General features: G+C 38.1%; 1 protein-coding gene across 7 annotated transcripts in view; it reads left to right on the plus strand.

Annotated features, from left to right (window-relative positions):
* Positions 1-26766, plus strand: part of MSR1 (macrophage scavenger receptor 1) — a 68361-nt gene that overhangs the window by 24966 nt on the left and 16629 nt on the right. For 4 of the 7 annotated variants that reach the window (XM_059049268.2, XM_067022422.1, XM_067022426.1 and 1 more), the window contains 3 exons: positions 5434-5514; positions 8424-8513; positions 13896-13949. In XM_059049268.2, coding sequence (XP_058905251.1) covers positions 5434-5514; positions 8424-8513; positions 13896-13949 — 225 coding nt within the window. Of the gene's footprint in view, positions 1-5433; positions 5515-8423; positions 8514-13895; positions 13950-17255; positions 18312-26766 lie in introns of those variants that run through there. The other 3 variants (XM_067022423.1, XM_067022424.1, XM_067022425.1) reach the window with 1 other exon arrangement.

Genomic DNA, 26766 nt, shown 5'->3' on the forward strand with positions numbered 1-26766 from the left:
CCTTTATATTCTGTGTAAACTATTCTTATCACTACTCTGCCAGACTATTGAAATAGTCTCACAATCATTTCCTGCCTCAGTCTTTCAGACTACAATCCTTTCTACACTATTGTTAGAATGCAGCCTTCCTAGAGGGACACCCTAGATTGCAAAGAGACTCCCTATCACCTCCTTATTACACATACACTTTTCTCTGCCGCGCTCAAGTTCTTCTATAGTGCTTCTCTTAACTACTTTTGAATGCCTCATTCCCTGTCTTTTCCCTTCTCATTTTCTGTCTTTTCAAATATTTCAATTGATTTTACTGTGATTCTGACATGCCCAATACTTTTTACATCCTGCCTCATGGCTTTTCCTTCATTTGAAAGAATATCTTTCCTTTTCTATTTGTATCTGAAAATATCTATCTATCATTAATGTCCATACATGACATACATGCAACCTCATCCATGAAGCTTTCTCTGGTCCCACTGTAGTAATACTTTTGCTGGCATTTATATCTTGCTTACTTTTGAACATTAAGTATTCTTTCACCAGAGAATTCCTAATATGATTGTTATATCTAAAAATATCTTATACTGTCTTCTATCGAAATGTTGTCTCTTACTGGAAACAGTAAGTTCATTAAAATTACGGGCTAATTTTTATATCCTCTACAGCACCTAGTCATAATTTTTAATAAATATTTATTAAACTATAACCCAAGAGAGACATTGTATTAATTAATGAGTGCTTTATCTAATGTCGGTTGTAGGATCAGTGTCATTACTTTGTGTCCCTCCTCTTTTATGTTAGCAGTTACTAAATATTTATGAAGATTAAAGAGGTAAAGATATTTTAATATATTTCTCAAGTAATTATGGCAATTAAAGTCTCAAAGACTAAGTGAAATTTCATTGTTGAAATGGTGAAGCAACATTTGGTGCGGAGTGGGGGATAACATGATTTAAAAAGACAAAGTCGTTAAACATTTGAGGAAGGAAGTTAAGAGAAGTTAAGAGAAATAAAATATGACTCATTGCTGAAAACAGTCGTTATGTGGAAAAATGTTAAGCATTTTTTTTCCAGAAACTAAAAGCACCCAGAAAAGAAAAAAAGTGTATCAATTGATCAATTGTCATAATAAAGAAGAAGAAGAAGTGATTGATAGAATTTGAATTTGGAGATTTGTACAATTAATTATTGGGATTTAAGAAATGAATTGTGTCTTTGACCACTATGTAAAAGAAAAATTCATCTCAGGAATAATGAAAGAACAGATGCCAAAAGTGAAATCAATTAATTTTGGAAAACTATAGCCTGGAACATCAGGAAAGAAGTATTCTAGTTCTGATTTTACCCAACTGGCTTTAAGACCTTGGGAATTCACTCTCTCAGACCTTTATAATTATGTTTGACTAAGCAAGCTTTAAGGCCTCTCCCAGATTAAACATCTCTAAGTCAGTGGGCATGAAAACTGGAAGGAAAAAAAAAAGGTTTAAATAGCAACAGCCTAGAAGATTTGGCAGATTTTTGTGGTGATCTAAATGTGAGGCAAGATTGAGAACAAAGTAGGAAATTTATGATCATAATGAACACGACATGGAGAAGCATAGCTCTGGAAATTTGGGCAGATACGATTAGTGCTATGTTATCATTTGAGGATTTTAAATGATGTGATGTCCCTGGGTTTTCTTTCCCAGTAAATTGGGTAATTTTGATCTATGATATTTTTTAATTACTGAGTATTTTAAATCAGTACATCTCTGTGGCTAAGTAGAAATCTTAGTTTTCCTTAAAAAAAATCATAGGGAGACAGCTAATAGCGGATTTGGTGGTGTGTTTTATAGAGGGAATTGTTCATGGCAAATTACTGCTATAGCATTTATGAATTATCCCTGTAACTTTGCAGTTAGATGGTACTAAAGACGATGAAAAATAGTGGAATTCTTATGGCTTCTTGAACTAGGGCAAATCAGATGTTTTGAACAATATTAATTTAGCGTCCTTTGACATACGTTAGCAAGAGAGCTGCCAGGAAGCATTATGTCCATTATTGATGCACAGAGGTGGTTGTTGATGTGATTATGGGGCAGAATTTTGAAAGGTTAAATAGTAACTCAGAACCAAGAAGGTGACTACAATAGACTCGAAGTCTCAGACTTAAAGTTCTTCATTCTTTTTTTCCATAACGTGGCAGAATAAATGGCTACATTTCTTTACAGTTGATGCAGACATTTGTTTTTAAACTGAAATAAATGAATGAATGAGGGTGGAATAGACAAAATATATTCAGACCAGATTTTAATAAAAAACCCTCTAGATTGGTCGAACTGCAGTATGATAAGGTTGTGAGCAAACAGCAGGATTGGAGAGACCAGTTTTGGAAGGTAGATGAGAACATTATGTTGATAATGTTCTCGAAAGTTCTACATAAGAAGCTAAGAGGAAGTAGTGTATGATCTGTGTACTTCCATCCCTCCAAAATATCGAAAAGACACTTAAACCATTGAGATACTTTCCACATTTTGTTCTAGGCAGTAGAAGACACATAACAAATTATAGAATTTAAACAGAATGTAATGGGTGAGATTAATGTTACGTGAAGACTAAGATAACAATAAAAATGTAACATCCAACACAGTCAGTTAGAACTCTTGAAGGAAAGACTTTACCTCGTTTTCTTACTCTGGGATTCAGGTACCTGGTATCAGCATTTTTATACAAAATAGACACAGAGGGATCTTTAACTCTGAATTTTATAAAATAGCATGGGTGTATTTGTTATGATTGAGTTAATGCTCTAACATTTGAGCTGTGTACAGTTACTATACATAGTTACATGCAAAATAATTGAAAAGATAGTGAGTTCCATTTCTTACTTATTAAAGAAATGGTGAAGACTCTTGATCTCAGAGGCTAAGAGCCCAGAGCTAATCTGTGTCCCTTGTTTCTTGTGTCACACCTTCTAGTTTTTCCTGGAATGTCTGTCTTGCTTTAGAGCCCTAATCACTGAATCAAAGTCTTTTCACGTGCAATTTTTTTTTCAAAATGCCATCCTGGAGTACTGTGGATTCGCTTCCCTTTAATTTGCCCAGCAGAATTCAAGCTGCAAATTGAGTCTTTCTGTCCTGCTTGCCCCCACCATTTTCACTGTGCAGAGATGAATGAACTGCAGTTGTGTTCATGGTTGTGAGAATTAAAACCCCTTTGTTGGGGAAAACTGCATTCTGCAGGAATAGAAAATGCATAGATTCCCATTGATGTAGAACCATGACACCTCTTGTGGACACCTTAATATATGTTTCCAACATTAAGCTATAGCTTAGGAGAATTTGCTAGTTGTTACTACAATTACTTAATGCCCAGTAGTATGCAGTTTGCATGATGATTATGTAAAAAAAAAAAAAAAAAACCAAAAAATACACACACAACACAAACAGAAAATAAATGTTAGTGATTATTCTCTTCAGATGATAGAATTATGTATTATATTTTCCTCATTTTGTCTAGGCTTTTATATGTCCTATAATATGTAGAGTTACTATTGTAATGAAAATGCAATAAAACCTTACAGCCCAATGGTGTGTATGAAGGGAAATGGATGATGTGCCATTGAGAAGAGCAATGAGATCTGGAAAATTACGTCACCAGGGAAGGAAGGTGCTAAAACCCAAGTTGGACCTTGAAAAATCAGAAACAGATCAGAAAAATGGAGAGAGGCAAGGGACAAGGATTTCAAAAGAAGCAAAGAAAACGGACAGAATATACTTACTCATAAGATTATCATTATTTATGGAGCCCCTTCTTAGAATTTTTCAAGTATCATATCTCCCCACCTGATTAAAATGTGTCAACAAGTGCTCTCTAACCAGTGATGCTAAACATAGTTGTGTGTTATCCTTGCTGTCCTTGAGCCACGGAAATTGAAAATGACACTTTTAAAACATCACTATTTGATTATTCTATGGTATGTCCAGGTTCATTTCTTCCTTTTGGAATTGAGAAGAAATTGCTAAGTGTTCTGCTTTAAAGGAAAGGAATAACACTTGTCCTGTGGCACTCCATGTAGCAGAGGGCCGTACTCTGTGCCATCATTCTAAAGAGGTGATCACCAGATATCTGTTTTGCTGGGCACAGAAAATTCAAATGACTAAATCAGTGTTGATCAAACTCAGTACTAGGGGGACACCTTGGTAATTGCCATGCCAGGTAGACAAAATTTTCCCTGCAACCTCTCCAACTTATTTTATAATGTCTATAGCTAATATTTTCGTTGAAAAGTTATTCCTTTACTCATTTTCACCTTCCTGCCTTTCCCCGCATCTCTCCCACTTACCCAGCATTCTCTTTCTTCTCATTCTACCCATTCTTCAAAATCCCCTTCAAATCCTACCTCCTCAACTAAGTCTTTTCAACCATTACTCCTCATGCTGACCTGCATTTTCCTAATATCCGAGAGTATCATTTTCAATGATAGGGTTTTGGGTTGTCTACTTCGTGTGGATTTTTGTTTCTCTTGAGGGTGTCACACATGACTTGACTTATACATTTTTCCACAGAGCATCTCAATTAATATAGTGAAATCTGCCTGGTGGTGAGGTAACAGGGTGATGTTCCCAGAAACTTAATCATCAACCTTCCGGTTCCAGCCAGTGTGGGGTCTACCTACTAGTGGTCAGCACATAGCCACCAACCTCCACATGGGTGAAGGGCTTAGTCTCTACAGGTCAACTCAAAGATATGTGTCAGATTGTTATGTATATCCATTGAGGAGGAACTAGGACTCCGAAGTATCATTCTAGCTACCTTGCTTGACCTCTTCTCCTTTGTTTCTGCATCCCCTCACTTCTCTCATTGTTAACTCCTTATGCCTGCTCTTTGGGGCTCAGGGAAGGCCTAGGAAACTGAAGCCTTTTTTCTGCAAACAAGAAACAGGGGACCTGGAGGGGTTTTGTACCCAGGAAGGCCCTGCAGGGTCCTGCTTGGTTTCAATCCCCCTTTTCTTTGCTATTCCTCAATCCTGAGGGGAACAGGGGTAGGACAAGAAGGGGAATAACATTTTGGATAGAGAGGCTAATCATAAACTTGGCAAGGGAGCTCAGTTTTAGGGGCACTGGGTTTCATACCCAGTGGGTACACGATACTAATGTGGATTTGTGCCATCATCGACTCACTGTCTTTCTCTGCCCCCAGGATCTGAGAACCTAGAACACTGCTTGGCACACCGAAGTATTTAGTCCATAATTAGGTTGTCTAATTTAGAGCTATCTCATTGCACTCTTCAGTAGCAGGGTAGGCTTCCATTCAGGAAGGTTAGTCTCATTCATTCCGTGTAATTGTGCAACAGATAAAAGGCTTTGGATTTACCTATGTAACTGTCTTGACAAATGACAAATCTATTTTACCTATGCTTTAAGCCTATGATCAGTAATTGTCATTTATTTTTTAAAGGTCCTCCTGGACCTCCAGGTGAAAAAGGAGATAGAGGTGCCAATGGAGAAGTTGGTCCACGAGGCATTCCAGGGCCAGTAGGTATGGTAACTACTCCATCATATACTGCAGGGCTAAGTAATGTACATCTGTGTCTGTGTGTAGGGGGAATGAGTTATTTGACTAGTTCCCTGTGTGGTGTGTGTGTGTGTGTGTGTGTGTTGAGGGGATATCAAATGTTTTGGTAGCCTAATCACTATCATGTTCTGAATGGTAAGCATTGACTCTTGATTTTTAAAGAAAGTTAAGTGCTTTAACAACATGGGGTTGTTCATAAGTCTAGAGAGTGCTGTCCATATCACTGACTGCAAACTGTATTTGGCCCACCTAGTTTTAGGTCACATGTGAAGGAAAATATGAAAACCATCTTCACATTGAATATATTTGGAGGTTACCTGGTTTTTAAGATACAAAAAAAACCCCACAACTAATGTAAAGCAAAGGCAAATTGGATTATACTCCTTATATAGTCCTTAACTGGAATTTATCTGCTTAAACCTATGCAATCTCGATGTAAATATTGACTAGAACACAGATGACTTTTCCCTTTGCTGTCAGCCACTCTCTGTATCTTACTTAGAGCAAAATTGTTTCAAATTATTTTCTTCTGTAATCTTGAAAGCAATATTTTGAAAGACAATAATAGAAGACAGAAAAAGAGAAAGAGCATGAACTTTCTTTGCTCTCAAAAAAATAAGGATAATAACAGTGACATGATCATCATGTTATTCATGGCTAGAAATCAAATACCTGCATGCTTTTTGAAGGTGGGGAGTATACTGCTCAGTCTAATGATAACTAGAATAGTTTGTGCTGCCAAGAAAATGTCTACACACCAGGGACTTGATCTTATTTTTCTGTGTTTTGATTATATAAACTGTTCTTCTTTCTGATCAATGTATCAACCAGCCCAGGTTACATCAGAAAAACAATTTTTAAAAATGAAAAGCATGAATTTGACACATGCCTGCCCTTTACATCATAGTGCTTAAAAAGCCAATATATAAAGTTTACTTTAAAAAAAAGCTTTTAGAATTATTTATATATATATATATATATATATATATATATATATATATATATATATAAATTGTTGGTTTGCCTTTGAAAGTAATACTAGGTAAGATTCTTTATTCAGGAAAGTCTTTCTACTTGACTAGCACCCAGCAGGTCTTAGCAATGGTACATTAATGTCATAAGCAGGGGAAGTAGCCAGTGTTATATTATCTGCCAGAGCGGCTATTGTCAAAGGTCTGTCAGCTCCTCCATTACAAATTGCAATTGTCAAAGCTTTATAACTCAACCATAAAAGTTCAGTCTGGGCTACAACTTGCCTTCCAAAGCTTCATCTTGGGACCATCTTTTGTAGCTGTTTCGGAATCAAATAGAAAGAGGGATTTAAGTTTCAGCTTTTGTTACTACCATGGACAGATACCGTTGCAAAGCTGCTTTGATTCTTTAAGTGAGGGTTTAGTCTGCTTCTGTTGGTATCGCTCATATACACAAATAGGCATTATCTGGCCCCTCACAAAAGAGAGGTAGATTTCATCGTTGGGGTGATAAATTGACTCTCTTAGATGATTAGGTTGCCATTTGATTTGGTGCACTGCAGCAAAAATATTCAAGTTACTAGGCATCTCTCCTACCTAATTGCTGCCTTCTGTTTTGTTCTTTGCCAGATTGCCTATTTGCCCCATGTTTGGTAGAGAATCAGGAAGTTAAAAGTATATGATGGACTGTCTTGATAATTCTACTTCCTGATTTAAGCAGGTTTACTAAAATCCCACCTATAGGGACTTCCCTGGTGGTCCAGTGGCTAAGACTCTGTGCTCCCAATGCAGGGGTCCCAGGTTTGATCGCTGGTCACGGAACTAGATCCCACATGCCGCAATAAGAGCTCACATGCCTCAACTAAAGATCCCACCTTGCCACAACTAAAAGATCCCATGTGCCGCAACTAAGACCTGGTGCAGCCAAACAAATAAATAAATATATATTACAATGGGAGTGTTTAAAGAAAAGACAAAAGAAACCCTGTACCAACAAAACAAAACAAAAACAAACAAACAAAAAATACCTGTACATGCAATTGAGCCCACTAAACTCAGCTTGACTCGAAACCATGATATGAAAATCTGAGAAGATATAAGTGCTCAGTAGTATTAAATAATCAGTACATTAAATATATTACAATTGTTACTCATGTACTGGGGTGGATATTATGTTAAACTGTGCTTTATCTCAAAATAATATAATAGAAATTCATTTCAGCATGCTGTTTCCTTGGAAGCATGCCAAGGAGAATTACCTATGACCTTTTACTTTAAAAAATGTTTACTGAATACTTTCCCTGTCCCTGGGACACACACACACACACACACACACACACACACACACACACACACATATGGGTACATTATTGTTTGGGATTACAGTGGAGTATGTAAAAACAAGAGCATGAGAGATAGAGTAATATATTCCTGCACTAGGGCCTCAGTATTTTTTAATAAATATTCTTCGATACTTCTCATTGATTGACTTGTGATTTTTCTGGGACAAATCTTAAAAATCCAATTTTTAGCTTACATTTCAAAGTTATCATTTCAGCTATAGCAAAATTCTGCCGTTTGAAGATTCCTGATTAGACTCTATAAGCCTTCCAGTTAAAACTCTAAGATTCTTTTTCCTGTGTGTTTTTATTTGTAGTGACAATATGTTACATACTGAATATTTACAGTGTACTAAATGTACTAATGTTTCTTCTTACTGTTACTGTTATTTGTCAATTTTTACACGTGAAATTTTAGGAAAGACATTGTTCCTCCATTTGGAGATTCACCTCTTTCATATCCATTAGTGAGATTACATTGTTTCATTATTCTCTCAAATCTTTATGCAAAATGAATTATTACCACTGTTTTTGGGGGGGGTTTTCTTCATTTACCATGTAGGTCCTCCAGGTCTTAAAGGTGATCGGGGATCCATTGGTTTTCCTGGAAGTCGAGGATTCCCAGGATCAGTGGGGAAGACCGGGAGGCCAGGTATTATGATAATACGTATTTTCTTCACAGAATATGTAAAATAAACACCAAATCATAGATATTCCTTTCAACTTCTTAGATAACAAAAACAATGGTCATCATAGTATGAATAGCAGCACTCACATGCAGTTTATTTTGTGATCTGAAACATTTTGAAACTGATTTCTGTCCACCTGAGGAACGTTTCTATGTCCAGAAGGAAAATAGTTCCATATCAAATCACAGCAGAGGATCTGTCAACTCCGCACCACTGTAAATCACCCTGAAGAATGGTATCTATCTTAGAATAAAGAGAGTGGAAAGACTGGTAGAGAAAAAACAAACAAGCAAAGTTTTAACACCCCTGTAACCCAAACTGCCAAACCCTGTTAAGTTACAGTTCGCAAAATACAGGCAGACCTGGAATCCTATCCTTTGCAAGAGAACCTGCCTGTATATTAGTACTTAACATTAGTACTTAATAATCACCATGTTCGGGCCCTTTACAATTTACGTACATGATGACATTATTTCTACTCCTTATGCCGCGAGCCTAAGCTTGAATTGTGAGCTGTACACAGAAATTTTAGAAGAGAGCAGGGGACAGGAAAATGCAGAACCAATTAGCTGTATTACCAAGTGGTAAGTAATAAAACATTTGTAGTGGGACAAAAGTCATGGAAGCTGGAAGCTGTGGAAGTAGAGTGATTAACTCTGTACAGCAAGACAAGGTGGTACAAAGAAAGTCGTGTTAGAGCTGGCCTAAAGATGCACAGAATTTCTTTGCATTTGTGGTTCTCAAACTTCAGCAGACATTAGAATCACCTGTAGGGCCTGTTAAACGAGCTTACTGGGCTCCACCCCCGGAGGACTCTCTGATCCAATAGGTTAGGGATTGGGCTCCCTCGGGAATGTTTACTCCTCACCGGTTTCCAGGTGACAGTGATGCTTCTGATCAGGGACCACACTTTGAGAACCACATCTTCAGGTGAAGAAAACTGGAGAAAGAGAGACTGGAAAAATGAAAGCAGGGGTAGAGGTAATAAATCCCTTGACAAAAGATATTCTCAGGATATTACTTCCTTATTAAAAGACTCAAATTTGCCAGACATATGAGCAGCAGTGCCTGGCACTAGTTTAGTTATACTGCAGATTAAAAGAGTGAATGCATTCTTCCTCTACAAGAGTCCAAAGAGGGTAATAAAATTAGAAATAAAATCTACTAATTGTCATTTTCTAATTAATGACACAGCCTGGACTCTCTGAGTGATATCAAAGCAAAGTGATTTCAAAGCAAAAAGATTAAGAAAGAGCAGCCCTATTTATTTTCTATTTTCTCTCCTGCTTTCCTTTTCTTCCCCACCGTCCCCTCTTCCTTCCACATGTATTAAGTACTCAATATGTATATATACAAGGGACAATGCTTGGTGCAGGGAAATGAGAAGTAAATAAGACACAGTCCTTAACTGATAAAGTATACAAATATAAGAAGAGAAAGGGAAGACTTTCTTCTTGATCCATGGCAGATCTATAGAGCATTTACCATCTGACAGATTTACGGCAGAGAGCTGGGAGGATTTAATTGAAGTGTGACCTTACATATCTTCAAAATCCCTAGATTACTCTGAATAGACCCTCATTAAATGAACTAGGTTTTCCAGCAATGTAAATAATGTGCTTCTCTCCAGTTGGACTCTTGGAGTCCATTCAAAGTCTGATTCTAAGGGTGAGTTATGGTCTTTCTTAGGAATGTCTAAAATTATAGACCACAACGAATTTTCTTTCTTTATTTGACAAACAGCTATTGAACCCTCTGTGCCATTCATGGAGATATTTATAGTCGAATATATGGGTTTGGAACTCAGAGGGGAAGCCAGAGGTAGAAAGACAGAGTTGTAGCTCTGCTCATATAAATGTTCATTGAAGTCAATGCATTTTAATAATCATTGACTTTAGTAATATTTTATGGGTAGGCAACTGTGAGAAGAGAAAGGGCCTAGGATAAAGCCTTGAGTGGTTCCAGAAGTACAGACTGAACAGAAAAAGCAAAGCAGCCAGAGTGGGGAAGAAAACCCAGAGGAGGTGGCGTGAAAAAAGACCACAGGAGTTTCACAAGTTGGACAAGTAAGATGCAGTCAACGGAAAGCTCTTTGCATTCGCTGCTGTGAGGATGTTGCCTTTACTGAGAGCCGTTTGGGTGGGGCTGCGTGGAGCGGGGTGGAGGCCAGATTGGGGAATGCCCAGGGGTGCCTGGTGATGAGGCTGGTAGACCGTGGGGTAGAGCAGTCTGGCTCTTCAGGGTGGGGGGGCAGAGAGATCGGTTTTTTCATTTGATTTTGTTTTCTCTTTGAAAGTGAATTTGAATACTGTTTAAATGCTGACAGCGAGGTAAAATAGAGAAGTTGTTGAAGATACAGAGGAGAGAAGGGTTGAAAAGATTGTGGAAGGTTAAGGAGAAGGTTGGAGGTGAAAAATTCAGGAAATAGAAAGAAGCATTAGGCGGAGGAGGGAAGATGCCACATCTGAACTGAAGCAGGTGAAAAGAGTTGGGCTGGGCTAAGTGTGCCTGTGTGTGAAAATGAGGAACCCAGTGGCTAGCTCATGGCAGGGGCTCTGAAAATGCTTGAAGTCACAGTGATGCTATTGAAAATACCTCCTCTTATATTGATATTTAAAGTTAGAGTGGCAGTATATTCCATACCATCTGCTTCTTACTTTTCAGTGGCTTTCAGAAATATTAGTTCTTTATTTTTGACAGAAGAGTGACATATCTGACAGGAGGTGGTTAACTGCAGGTTTTGACAGAGCCCTTGGGCTCGTTTTTAGCCTAAGGTGTCATTATAAAGGGGCGAGGAATCCCTGTTCTCTAGAAAGGATGTTTTTAATGTGTTCAAGTGTGAGAAAAGATTTGCAAGTGTCGTCTGTGAGGAAATCTCTGAATCATGCTAAAACGACATAAAACATTTTTTTTTAATTTATAAGAAGAAAAGTGGGTCATTTGTTCAGATGTCTGGCTTGAACAGAGATCAAGGTATCGTTAAGATACCTAAGACAGGGGCTTCCCTGGTGGCGCAGTGGTTGAGAGTCCGCCTGCCAATGCAGGGGGCACGGGTTCGAGCCCTGGTCCGGGAAGATCCCACGTGCCGCGGAGCAGCTAAGCCCGTGCGCCACAACTACTAAGCCTGTGCTCTTGAGCCCAAGAGCCCCAACTGCCAAGCCCACGAGCCACAACAACTGAAGCCCGCACGCCTAGAGCCCGTGCACCGCAACAAGAGAAACCACCACGATGAGAAGCCCGCACACCGCAACGAAGAGTAGACCCCGCTTGCCGCAACTATAGGAAGCCTGGACGCAGCAACAAAGACCCAACTCAGCCAAAAAGTAAATAAATAAATTTATTAAAAAAATAAAATACCCAAGACAAACTACAACATGAAAAGACTTCCCAGAGTAATTTTACAATTATTTTCTAATTCTGAAAATAATACTAGAATGATAAAATTAAGCTTGTTTATTATATTATCTTCTCTGAAAAGAATTAGAACCAATCAGTTACACTATTTTAACGCCCCCCTCCCCCAATTTTTGTTTAATATCTTAGATTTTTCCTCTTGAGGAAATCTAAAACTTTGGTATTATATCTCATAAAAGCCTAACATCAAAAAAAAAATAGAAAAGGTTTTAGATACTTTGTGCTAAATTAGTGATTCTTGTCAATTTAATATTACCTGAAATGACTGAATCACAATTAAAAAATGAATTTAATGATGTATAGTGTAATCATATAAGCAAAGCAATTAGAGACTATTATACTGTGATAAGGAATGGTTGGCATTTCAAAATAAAATTTTAATTGGAAATAGCTTCGATTTTTAAGTGCTAAATCTCAATTTTCATGTTACTCATCATACGTTATTTTGTATTTTTTTTAATCTGGTAAATTAGAGATCAAAAAAATCTTCTCTAAGATGTGAATAAGGACAAGTGTTCGAAAACAAAGCATGGATGAGGCGAAGTAAGCTAGAGAAACAGACCAAAAAAACCAACAAAATAATGATTAAAACTGCAAAATAAAATGTAAAATAGTTGTGCCATAGAAAAGTGAAATGAAATGAAAAAATCCTCTCATTCACTGAAAATAAAATCACAGAGACCGTTCTAGCTAAGTGATGTTGTAAAACAAATAAGAGCTACCATCTCTTACGTGCATCTCTTAAGAGCAAGGCCCTTTATAAACATTGTTGCTAATTTTCAAGGCAAGTTTGCAACGGAGGGTACTATTTTTTCATTTGAAAGAAGAATAAACTTCAGCTCAGAAAGGTTTAAAGACTTGTTCTGAGTCACATACCTAATAAGTGGCAGAGCAAAATCATTCAACACAAGAGAATTTAAAATTATTGTTATTATTCCAAAGCTCATGATCTTTGAACTATGCCCTTTGAGCTCTTGGATGAAAAGAGAACAGTCCTTGATTTTGCTGGAGGAAATCAAGAACGTTAATGAGAATTTTGACTTAGAGATAGATGGCTCTCTGATCAGTCCTGTATTTATGCCAGGAAGGTGATGACTCACAAGACATATCTGACGACTCTTGGAAGAAGAATCGATATGTGAGAACAGCACGCCTCTAGTGAGATGCAATTGTCATCGGTGAATTCTCTTGTCGGTACTAAGGGCTTAAACTCTGGATATAGCTTTAGGAACCTTAGGTGAAATAGCAACCCGTTAGCAAAGAGCAGGGTCTTAACAATGTTTCCATATAAGGTCCTGACCCTTATTAGCACAGGGTCTGTAGCACACCTCTTAAAGTATGTGAATGAGGTTTCTGGAAGCCAAAAGTAACAATCTAGAGGCTTTGTCACTCCTCAGACCTTCGCAGCTTCCCCCAAGACCGAGGTCATTGGGATCTCACCACTCCCAGAAATTCATTCACAGCCCCACCTTCGCTAGGCGTCACACAAAAGAAATATTGTAATGGGAACGGAAAAACAAGGTTTGGGATGAGATGGAGGGTACCAGGCTTTCTGGGAGAGGGAGGAAGACGCAAAGAAGTAGGAGAAAAAGGAACGTGAATAATCCCAAACAAACTGCTTACACCTCAGTTTTGCCTACTTTAGGAAAATGGAACATTTAATGTCCTGGTAAGGAATCTGAGATAACGTATGTAAAGGACCTACCCATAAAATGCTAACTAAGTTCATAAGAGGGTTTCTAAACTGATAGCTATTATTATTATCATCATCGTCGTCACCAACATTATTATGTCTGAAAATCTGTAGGTTGTTTGTTATACTTTGTTATTCTAGATGACCTTGTGCTGCTCTGTTTCCATTTCAAGCACTGTGAATTGCCTAAATTAAAAAAAGTTTTTTTCCTTTTATTTATTTTTATTTTTTTTTAAAGGAAATTCTGGACCAAAAGGCCAGAAGGGGGAAAAAGGGAGTGGAAGCATGCTAAGTAAGTTTATGGTTTCTTGGTTTTTTTGTGTGTGCCTTTGTAATAAACAAGCTTGTGATAGTGGTGGTCTGGGCTTGAGGCAAAGGTGGAGAACTTCAGTGTTGATCCATGGAGATTCTCTGGAAGTCAGCCACAGCTTTCTACAAATAAACTGTGCTAACTGGTGTAAAACAAATAGATTAAATTATACTACTCTAAATCTCATTACCCATTTGTATTTAGTTTTTGTGATGAGTGTAATTTTCTAAAAATTTCACATAGAAAATTGTTCAATTTTCAAGCCAATTTCAATCTGCTGAAAGAAAATCAAGCTTATGAATAGAAACAATACAGCCTCCCTACCTACTAACTGAAATAACTGAAATGTTACATATAGGAATTTGAACAGTCTAAGAACAGGCTAATTCGCTGACAGCTGGGGTATTTTTGTGTGTTTTGTTTTGTTTTGATAAAAACTTGAAAAGTGGTCTTCGATATCCCAGACCTTCAAAACTGCAACAGAATAGATCTCACAACAGGGATCTCTGTGGGTGGAATGCTGACCTCATGTTCCAATGTAGCAGTTTTCATTTGTAATTATTGTTTAAAAAATGCAGTCCCAGTTTCTCTGTCTTAGTAAAAATAATTATTTTTACCTCATACACTGTGTTGATGCCACATTTAGGCAACTTAGGGCCACCATTGTGAATGCCAGCCATTTAAGTAATGGTGTAACCACACGATGCTTTCTACGGTTGTTCTCAAAATTGTTGCATTGTTGAAATGTGTTTGCCCCTAAATTGAACAACACTGAGTATTGTGTCTCCTCAAAGTGCTTTAGTGTTAGTCAATGGTTATTATTGTTGTTATTATTATATTAAGATAATAGAAACAATAGGAAAAATTCTCCTTTGTGTCCATTTATTCTTTGATGTGATCACTTTGATCTGCTGTTTTTCTTTTTATTCCATTTCTTCTCCTTTCTCCTTGTCACTCCATTTATTTTCACTGAGCTCCTGTGTAACTCTTCCCTATCTGCATGTTTATTTCTATGTTTATCTCTACCTTTATCTTTATCTTTGGTTCTTCTTTATCTCCTTTTCTCCTTTTCCTGAGACTTTCTCTGAGCTTCTTAACCTTGACTCTGGTTAAGCTTGGCAAATAAGGGACACCTTTATTTTGTAGCCTGTTAATCTAACACCCACACTGTCTTTTGTTACCTGAGGTTATCAAATGCTTTGAACTTTTTTTTTCCAGATACATTCAGATATGTTTTCAGTTACAGATATTTTCATGGCTGTTTTGAAGTTTATGTGCTTGCTTTCTTTGAGGAAGTATTAATAAGAGATTTCTGTGTATAAATGTGTGTGTGTGTACATAGCCTCCAGATTCCTCTCCATGTACCCAGCCCCTCATGGAGAGTATATAATTCCATAATGTTTCAAAAAGACAGAAAGAATCAAATACAGAAACATCTATACAGTGTGTTCTGTTTTCTCCTTATTTAAGTTAATATGCCAATCATTTGCTATGGCAGTATATGTGGCTCTTTTCTCTCAGTGGCTACACACTATTCCATTATATAGCGCTACCATAGTTAGCATAATGTCTCATTCAGTTCCCTAGTCAAGAACACTTGATGATTTTTCTTTGCTTTAGCTCGGCTTTAAGAAACAATGCTACATTCAGCGCTCTTTTACATGATCTTGTGGGAATATTTTTTAATAGAGAATTTGCTAGCAGTAGAATCAATAGTTCAAAGGTGACATGCATTTTACAATTTGATGGATTCTTGCAAATGGCTCCCAAAAGGTTGTACCAATTTGTTCCCTGTGAAAGTGCCTCATTCCCCACATATTCAATTAATTCTGGTATATGAAAATTTATATTGAATTATTTTGCTGTACTTTTAAAAAATATTTTTCAAGCATGATTTAAATATAACAAAAATAATCATTGATCTCTTTTATTTTTTTTTGGTTCAGCTTTTTAAAATTACTTTTTATTAGAGTATAGTTGTTTTACAATGTTGTATTGGTCTCTGCTGTATAGCAAAGTGAACTAGTTATACATATACATATATCCACTCTTTTTTAGATTCTATTCCCATATAGGTCATTACAGTAGAGTTCCCTGTGCTATACAGTAAGTTATTATTAGTTATCTATTTTATATATAATAGTGTGTATATGTCAATCCCAATCTTGAAATTTATACCCCCCCTTCCCCCTTGGTAACCACAACTTTGTTTTCTACATCTGTGACTCTATTTCTGTTTTGTAAATAGGTTCATTTGTACCATTTTTTAAGACTCCACATATAAGCAATATCATATGATCTTTGTCTTTCTCTGTCTGACTTACTTCACTTAGTATGACAATCTCTAGGTCAATCCATGTCACTGCAAATGACATTATTTCATTCTTTTTCATGGCTGAGTAATATTCCATTGTATATATGTACCACATCTTCTTTATCCATTCCTCTGTTGATGGACATTTAGGTTGCTTCCATGTCCTGGCTATTGTAAATAGTGCTGCAATGAACATCGGGGTACCTGTATCTTTTCGAATTATGGTTTTCTCTGGATATATGCCCAGGAGTGGGATTGCTGGATCATATGGTAGCTCTAGTTTTAGTTTTTAAAGGAACCTCCATACTGTTCTCCATAGTGGCTGTATCAATTTACATTCCTAACAACAGTGTAGGAAGGCTCCCTTTTCTCCACACCCTCTACAGCATTTATTGTTTGTAGATTTTTTAATGATGGCCATTCTGACTGGTGTGAGGTGATACCTCATTATAGTTTTGGTTTGCATTTCTCTAAAATTAGCAATGTTGAGCATCTTTTCATGTGCTTCTTGGCCATCTGTATGTCCTCTTTGGAGAAATGTTTATTTAGATCTTCCACCCATTTTTTGATTGGGTTGTTTGTCTTTTTGATATTGAGTTGCATGAGCTGTTTGTATATTTTGGAGATTAATCCCTTGTCGGTCACTTCATTTGCAAATATTTTCTCCCATTCTGTGGGTTTTCTTTTCATTTTGTTTATGGGTGCCTTTGCTGTGCAAAAGCTTTTAAGTTTAATTAGGTCCCATTTGTTTATTTTTGTTTTTATTTTCATTACTCTAGGAGATAGATCAGAAAAGATCTATCACATCTTGCTGTGATTTATGTCAGAGAGTGTTCTCCCTGTGATTTCCTCCAAGAGTTTTATAGTATCTAGTCTTACATTTAGGTCTTTAATCCATTTTGAGTTTATTTTTGTGTATGGTGTTAGAGAATGTGCTAATTTCATTCTTATTTCCTCTTTTATATATGTGTCAGGACCAGCATAACTCCCTGATCATATTAGGGCAGGCCCCTTTGAAGATCAGGTGGGTTGGGCGGGACACCCTGTGCTACCATCTCACTAAAAGGACCTTCACCTCTGGACAAGTCACAGCACAGCTGATTCCAAGATCCCTTTGTGGCTCCTCCAAACAACCTTGGTTCCCGAGTGGTGCCTGGCTTCCGCATGCCTTCCTCTCCTGGTCCTTGGTACTGTTTGGGTCTCTGCTCCCTTGCTCATACCTCTCCCCACTCCAGCACCCCACCATCACCACCGTCCTGAGCTGGGACGCCTCCCGTGTATGACTGGCGGGCTGTTCCTACCTTCCTCAGAGCCAGGCCAGGAACCCTCTGCCACCCACTCATCGAGTGTCTCCTGAGCCCATCGGGTTCCAGGAGAAATCTCATGGATACCGATTATATGTGCATTCTTTACCCTCCAAAATACCAGTCTAAAGCAGAGATAGGGATGCCCTAAAAGAATCCATTTGTTCATTCAGCATATGTTTATTGTGTACCTCCTAGAGCTGGACTTAACAGCTAAGAAGATAGCTATTGTCCCTGGACTCCCTGAACTAATTGTCCCAGGAAGACATAGACATGGAAACAGGCAGTTTTATAATAGAGCAGAGGTATATGGGGGGAAGGAACAGGGCTCCATAGGTGTTCAGAGTAGGTCAAGATTTTTAAATTCCTTAGAATTTTGAAAAGGTAAATTGACTGTGATTTGCTAGTTTACATTCATGTCTTCTTATTCTCCAATTTATGGCATATTGTTTTTCAAGTTTTATAGTGAGGTCAAGTGGAGCTGGGGCAGTTCATTCAACATTTTTGAACCAAAAAACAAAACTTGTTTCCTTAAAATACCTAGCTGTTTCAAGCAAGAATGTTTTGATCATAAAAAATAAAAAAAAAATGATGAAAAAAATGATGAACTTGTTTTAGTCTAAAAAACTCTTTTCACCAGCCTGCTGCATTTAGTATCCTTCGTAAAAGCACATGTAAAAAACAAAGTTCCTAAGTGTGCTAGTTATGTTATTGAATAAAAACTGTAAACAAATTTTTTTTTTAAACACAACTCATTGTACTTTATGCTTTAAATATCCAGTATAGATCCTGGAGAAAAATAAATATCTCAGTAGAACTGGAGATATTTTGTGTAGGTGAAGAAAGGGCTGACGGTGAGAAAGGAGAAAATGTAAGAAAAGGCAAACTAAAACAAGGAAAAATGTGGGATTCCATGTTAGTTTTGAATGTCTCTCTATTAATCAACAGATTGAATTTTCTCAACTCTCCTTTCCTTCAAGGTTTAACACATAGTCCCAGGATTCACAACATTAAGGTTCCAGTAGAATTCTCAGTAGTGTCCCTATGTGTGTCTCCCCACACATAATAGGCATCGTATTGCCTACTTCACTGGATTGTTGTGAGGGTCACATAAGATATTGTGTGTATGCAGATGCTCTGTAATACTATAAAGTGCTTTACACTCATAAGGCATAGTTCTCAGTGGTCGTGGTCTCTCTGAACTGGAGCTGCTCTTCCTCGCTGGTATAATGCAGACATTCAAAATCTGTAATCACGACAGGAGTGAGAGCCAAATGAAAATGCAAGAAGCTAAATAAATGCCATGGACAAAAAGAGGTGCTGGAGAATCAGATAAGATTTTACATTAGATAGAGCAACGCAAGTGTGACCAGATCACAAATCAATGAGTTTGAGCCGAGCAAAAGAGCATAAGTTATAAATAAAAGGAGTGACTAAACAGAGTGCATGCCACAGGCCAGAAGCTGTCAACAGAGGTCAGAACAAAAGGTCAGGCTAATAAAACAGAAGTTCCAGGCTCTGAGGAACAAAGTGTGAGCCCAAGACGCTGCTGATGAAAAAGCTCCGAGAAGTGTTGAAACAAATTAGAGTTGTGAGTGGTACTCTGGATCTGTGCCGGCTTGACACCAAAGTCTCCAGGAAAAAAAGGGGCAGAGAGGAATCAGATCGTCCCCAGTAGTAGCAAACTGGCAACGATGACGAGCCAGTTAAAGCAAACATGTGAAGATGAGTTGGATCTCTTTGCCTGTGGTTTCATTGGATAGGACTTCCTACCCCATTCTGTACCGGGGGGCAGGCAGCACCTGGGCGCCCTCTTCTTCTCCAGCAGTACTTGGTCCACACTTGCCACTGATGGCCCTGATCCCAGTGACCCTGGGAGACAATGCCAGGGCATTCGGTTCACCAGTTATCTGGCACCCCAGACTGCAAAGGGATTCCTAAGTGTGTCAAATACGAACCTGAACTTTCCAAATTAGGGGAGAAAGGCTTTCTTCTTTAGACAAAAGCAGAGGCTGAAATGCTCAGTTCAAGTGCACAAGTTACACCAAATGTAATAACGTATAATGAAGAGAAAACAAGTCTGCACTGAGTTCTAAAGCTTGTCCTGATAGTTTGCCGTGTTCTCGCTCCAACTTGAAAATGTATGTGTTTCCAGCAAACAGAATTCCGGCCATACAACGAAACACTTCGCGTGAGGTTCTGTCCTCAACAGACCAAGTACTAATGTGTCATTTGTTAGTGTTTTCTACTGTGCTTTTTACCCAATAAGACTGTAATCAGGATGTGAATTTAGAGTAAATGGCTTATTTTGACACTCATACAATGATACGAAATATCTGTATGTCTTTCATTTGATTTCTGCTGAGGACTCAGCACAACCTTAAATGAATTCTGGTCTTTCGCCAAGCATTCAGTTGACCAAAGTATAAAGGCTTCTCTTCCAAACATGAAATAAGTATAATAATGAGCTTTTAGAAAATATTTACTCTCTAATGCAGGGGCTTTAATGCGTTATCTCATCTGGTCTTCAGAAGAGCCTTTGAGGTAAGTCCTATCATCATTTCCATTTCGTAGATTAGAAACCGAAGCTTACCACTAAGTGGTAGAACAGGATCACACAGCCTGGCGTATTGATCTCCAAAGTCCCTGTTTGTAACTGTGACTCCATTCAACACTCCCACAACTAGCTTTATATATTTTTTATATATAAATACCACAAATATGTCATACGGAAGGTGTGGAGAGAGAAAGAAAGAAGGGAGAGAAAGAGATTTGTAAAGAGCAATTTGGTTTTCTAGAATGGGCCTAATCATTGAAAGACCTTAACATAAGAGTTCTTACAATCTGAACTCCATTCGGTCAAATTCCCAAAATCATTCTCAATTAATCTCTGTTAGTTTATGTTTCTTCCTTCATATCCCATTCCAGCCATTGCCTCCAGTCTCTTCCCCCAAGTATACTAACTCAGAAACATAGTCTTTCTAGAATGCTTACCTAGCCTCCATTATTGTATTGGGAATTACTCATATGCACAAGGGAAAGAAGCTACCTGCTACTATTCTATCTTTATTTCAGTAACTGGCTCAATTTGAACATTTTTTTTCAATATAATGTGGTTGCTTTGATGTCCTCTTCTTTTATTGTGTCTCTTGTTTAACCCCTCACTCTCCTTTTCTCAGTAGCCCAGCTAGGCTTCAGCAGAGCAGTGTACCTGAGCAGTGATGTCTCCAGCTGACTTAGATAAATACTGCTCATCCTTGACAGTTATGTGGTGTTTCAAGCTTTATATGATTCCATAAATGGGCACTAAAAACATATAGTATTCCATTAACACAGTACATGTGTTCCTTTGTAGTATGTATAACTAATGTGTCTTGTAAATTGAAGTAGAGTTTTTTTTTTTTTTTTTTTTTTTTTTTGCGGTATGCGGGCCTCTCACTGTTGTGGCCTCTCCCGTTGCGGAGCACAGGCTCCGGACGCGCAGGCCTAGCGGCCATGGCTCACGGGCTTAGTTGCTCCGCGGCATGTGGGATCTTCCCGGACCAGGGCACGAACCCGTGTCTCCTGCGTCGGCAGGCGGATTCTCACCAGGGAAGCCCTGAAGTAGAGATTTAAATCAGCAATGAATCCAGTGGTTAGCACTGGTCCTGTTTAGGAGTTATCCCAGCTGACTTACGGCCTGACTCTCACCAGAGCTAATGAGACAGAAGAAAAAAAAAAAAAAAAAAACATCAATACGGTTCCAGCCAGGTCTTTTGCATTAGCAAAATTTGAAATTCCTTCAGTTATGTGCTGGGGTTCAGATGGAGTAGAGAGACCCAACACTCCACTTCCCTTGCCTCCACAACCTCGGAGGACCAAATGGCTTTCTTCTTCAGAGAACCAGGTCCTGGCTTCCTGTTCTGCAGTACATGTAGTCTTACACTAATGCAAGATTGTTTCTTTTGTTCCAATTCAAGCACTTTCCAAATATAGGTTATAGGTGCCAGCCTTTTTTTTTGGCCGCACCAGGTGACTTGTGGGATCTTAGTTCCCTGACCAGGGATTGAACCCGGGCCCTCGGCAGTGAGTGCACGGAGTCCTAACCATTGGACCGCCAAAGTATTCCCGGTTCACAACCTATCATTTGCTCCCTTAACCTGGCTTCTCTGGCCGTGCATTGCCCTACAATGTGAATCTCAAGACGAGATTCCCTAGAACAGCAGTTACTTTCTTGCACGTGAAGTGTCCCAGAAATATCTCCCACTGTGGCTTAACCTGCAGATCCTGACCCTTTCCTTGGGGTACTACAGTTATTCTCATCCCCTGCTTCACCTGAATTGTCGCTCATATCCTGCTTAATCCACTGCGAAGTAAGAACTTTTAAGTTATAATAGATTTACTCAATATCATCTGAGGTTTAGTACAGTTTATTTTGACGCAGCACATTCTCAGTCTTTTAAGTATTCAGTCGCTGAACTCTGGGTGTTCAGTGTCTTTCTTCATGGTTAACTTTGCTAAGTCACTAATTTCCAGTGTAACCAAATGTCTACTCCCCAGCTATTCTCCAGTCCTCAAATCTTGGGGGTCAGTTCTTTAATACTGAAATAAAATTGTTTGAGCACCAACCTCACATTCTAAGGCAATTCCAGGGCCTCCTGTCTGAAGTAGATTGGCGAAAATATGGAAAAATTATATTCCCCATGTCTCCTCAATTCAGATCCCTGCCACGGCTGTGATAGTGAGTTTAATAGGGTTTCTAGAAATTCATGTGCTCCTGAAACCTCAGGATGCGACCTTATTTGGAAGTAGGGTCTTTGCAGGTTTAGTTAAGCTAAGATGAGGTCATGTTGGATTCAGGTGGGCTCTAAAGCTAACCACTGGTGTTTTTATAAGAGGAGGCCACAGAGACATGGTGAAAACCTGGAGACAGGTTTTCACCATGGGATTAGAGTGATTCGGTTACAAGCCAAAGGACACTGAGACTGGCCGGAGTCATGAGAACCTAAGACAAGGCAAGAAAGGATTTCTCCCCAGAGCGTTCAAAGAGAAAACAGCCCTGCGGACATCTTGATTTCAGACTTCTGACCTCCAGAACTGTGAGAATAAATTTCTGTTGTTTTAAGCTGCACAAACTGTGACCATTTAATATCGTAGCCCTAGCAAACTCACATGCCTCTGCATCTGTGATCGCTCCTTTCCCCCCATGTCACTCATTCCAACACAGAGCGTCACACCCCCTCCCTTCATTTGAGAATGTTCCCTAGCTCCACCTGGGGATCTAAGAGAATTTTACTGAAGACTTATTCGTAACAGGAAAATGTGAGCAGAAGAGTCTACAACTTTCAAGTTGAACCTTAGACTTTACTGTGTCGAAATTCCTGGCTAGATTAGACTCCATATTTTCCTCACTGGCCACTCTCCTCAGTCTCTCCCCTGCCATCAAAATACTTTGCATACTCCACTGAAATCTTCTGCCTCTGGTTTCTCCTCTAAAACCCTGTTTGGGGACTTCCAAAATACTTGTTTTCTTTGACTTCTGGAGTAAGATTCAAAATCTGTTAACTTATTTTTCCAAGAAATTCAACCTATTTCTCCAAACATCTGATATCCAGTGTAAAAAAAAAAAAAAAATCAGTCAATCTAAGAAAGAAATGGAAAATTTTATTCAGACCAAATTTACGGGTTATAACTCAGCAAGAGCATCTCAGGTCTGGGAACTGTTCCGCCCATTAGAAGTCAAGGCACAGTTCTATAAGTTTTTTGAGACAGAGGGCTGTACACCAAATGATGTATTATTGACAGTTTACATAATCCAGATCTAAGGGTCACTGTGGTAAGTCATGGGATCCCGTACAAGATCAAGAAGGAATGTTATCTTTAAAGGAATTGTCTTGCTAATGCTAGGAGAATGTTGTTCTTTACGGTTGAGCAGGTATTTCTGCTGATGGGGGAGGTCTGGTCGATGCATAAGGCAGATAGATACACAATGCACAGTAGAAGGGAGAGTGGAATCCAAAGGGCAGAGAACATTTTTTTATGTTTAAATTTTTCTTGTCTTGCCATAAAATGAGTTTTATTTCACACCAGGATGTACCTTTCATAGCTAAATACCTCATTAAGCTAATTACCTTAAATTGAAAAATCAGTTCCCTTTCTAGAGGAATTTTGCCATATTGCAAGGACTTCTGGGTCAACTTGCAACCAGACTTTAAAAAAAAAAATGTTTGTTACATTTGAAACGCAAATATAATAATTACTTTTGAGTAATAAATTTAACCCTAAATCCTAATTCCAATAAATGATACAAAGAAAAGAAAGCATGGCCGTGAGGTAAACAATATGATAATAATTGAAATGCAATGGCTACACTCCTCAAAAGTCATTTCACATTTTAACGTCAGTTCTTCATTTCCACTCAAGTAGCTGTGATGGACACAATGCAAAGGCAACCCATAGTCCACATTCTTCCTGACTTCGCTTTTCAAATTAAAATTTTGTCTACTAGAGCTTGTTGCAAGAAAGAAAGTGGGGCACGAGAGGATGGTCACGTCCCAGGTCTCGCGTGAGTCCCTGGGACTACCCCCAAGTGTGGGTTCTTGGCTTTGCTCAGGAAAGAATGCAAGAGCGAGCCATAGTAAAGTAAAAGAAGTTTTATTCGGGGAGATACACACTTCATAGACAGGGTATGGGGCATCTCAGAAGGCAAGAGTCCCCAAAATATGGGTGGTTAGTTTTTATAGGCTGGGCAATTTCATAGGCTAACGAGTGGGAGGATTATTCCAAATGTTTTGGGGACGGAGTGGAGATTTCCAGGAACTGGGTCATCGCCTATTTTTTGGCCTTTTATGGTTGGCCTCAGAACCGTCATGGTGCCTGTGGGTATGTCATTTAGTATGTTGATGTGTTACAATGAGTGTATAATGAGGCTCAAGGTCTAGTGGAAGTCAAACTTGTCCACCATCTTGGACCTAGTTGTTCTAACCAGTTTGTTGTGTCTTCAGTGGCTATGTCATTCTTTTAAAGGTTGTGTCCTGACCCCTTCCTGTCTCAAGCATAGTAGATTCATATTTTTTCCTAACTTTCAAGAAAAGACTTGTATATGAAGCACTTTTGTAATTTATTTTGGGCTCATAGATGGCTCCATCAGTGTCCCTGTGAACATGGGACTTTAAATAAAATAGATTTCAAATATAAAGAAAAGAAGGAAGAACATTTACAACAAATAGCTAATACATAGTCATGTACACACCACCCACATTTTAGAGGTGTTGTCCTTTTACCATGCGGACTACACATATTTCTCTTTTAAGAAATATCATGTTGGGCTTTCCTGGTGGCTCAGTGGTTGAGAATCCGCCTGCCGATGCAGGGGACACGGGTTCGTGCCCCGGTCCGGGAGGATCCCACATGCCGCGGAGCGGCTGGGCCCGTGAGCCATGGCCGCTGAGCCTGCGCGTCCACAACCTGTGCCCCACAACGGGAGAGGCCCGCCTAGCACAAAAAAAAAAGAAAGAAATATCATGTTAACTAGCACAGATGAAGCCCCATTTATGCCTGCCTCCGTTGCTTTTCCAGGTTAAACTTCTATCATGGAGTTTACATGTTTCTATTCATGTTTTTATATATTCACTACATATGTATGTTTGCATAAATGATAGATGGTATTATTTTCTGTGTTTTATATAAATGACATTATACTGTATCTCTCATTCTGAGCTTGTTCTTTCCCTCAATTTTATGAATTTCAGCTTAACTTGAATCATAGACCCTTTAAAACAGTAAGGACATTAGTGACTGTCTGGCCACCACTTATTTTAATTAAATTAATCTTAGTTTTAAAAATAATATAATTTCAGAAAATAAGAAAAAGATTTTATATTCAATTTCTGTCCCCTGTATGAAATTACTGTCAATATGCTTAGATACTTCCTTCTAATCATTTTATATATCAATTTTTTGGGAATATTAAAATGAAACTTTAATGTTAATATAGTCACTTAAATTTTATATTATCATTTTTCTGTATTTTCTATATGATTAGTTTGACAGGAATATTTAATGAGTCTAAAACTATCCATCTAATGTATACTATAATTAATTTAACTATTCCTCTATTCTGAGATATTTAATATATGTTTTACTTCCAAACAATAATAACTAGTGAACTTGTTAACTTTCACTATATTTGAAGTTATTTTCTCAGATTAGATTAGAAAACCTTTGTAAATTATCTACTCTATTATTTATTTTTTGTCTGGTATCTTATAAAAATATGAATGAACTCTTTGTCTAATAAATATTTTATATATTTTAATTTCACACACAGACTTTAAAATATATATATAAATTATCAGTATTCTACACTTTCCTCCAAATCTAGGGAATAAGAATAGTAAAGTTGCCTTTAGAAAGTTAAACTGCAGTGAATCAGAGCAGAGATATGTCAAACCACCTAACCTGATGGAATATATTAACAGATATAAAGAAAAATGTGTTAAGCAAAGAGCACTGGCCAAACCCAGAGGCAAAATCTCATAGCTATGTCTCATTGTAAATTAATAAATTAATTAAACGAATAATTCACTGATTGTGATTTGACTTCTTGTGCAGATTGCCCACAGAGAGAAAATGGCCTTGTCAAGTAGTTAAAAATATTCCCGTTTTTGAGGCAATTACATTTCTGGTTGTAAATTGAATTGACATTTAGTCCCGAGAGTCTGTTTAACATTAATCTGCCACTAAGAGATAAATCCTCTAAACCTACAAAAATCAGGTTTTGGAATATGTGAGGTTTCTGATCAGACCCTGCCACCAGACCAGTTCACCTTGGAGGGCTCTTAGTGGACAGCCACATAGTTTTTTCCTATAATAGGACTCATGTTTAAATCAACCTTTCCTCCACAATTTCCTTTACTGCTTCTACACATAGAAACTATATTCTCTCTAGAGACTGGTGACATACTAAATTCTACTTCTTTCAGGGTTTGATATTTCAAGCATTTGCCAATTTAATCCACTCAGGTAATAGAGATGGTGTATCAAGAAGAGGTCAAAATTCATTCATTCATACCATAACTCTTCATCAAGGGATATTTGGTCAGGTATTGAAAAGATAACTGGAAGGATCTCAGTCTGGGAGGGAAAATTACCTAGTTTACGGTGCTTCGTAAGGCAGTAGTGCTATGCGAGCCTGAGGAGG

This window comes from Kogia breviceps, chromosome 20 (assembly GCF_026419965.1).
Source record: "Kogia breviceps isolate mKogBre1 chromosome 20, mKogBre1 haplotype 1, whole genome shotgun sequence".
Lineage (NCBI taxonomy): Eukaryota > Metazoa > Chordata > Mammalia > Artiodactyla > Physeteridae > Kogia > Kogia breviceps.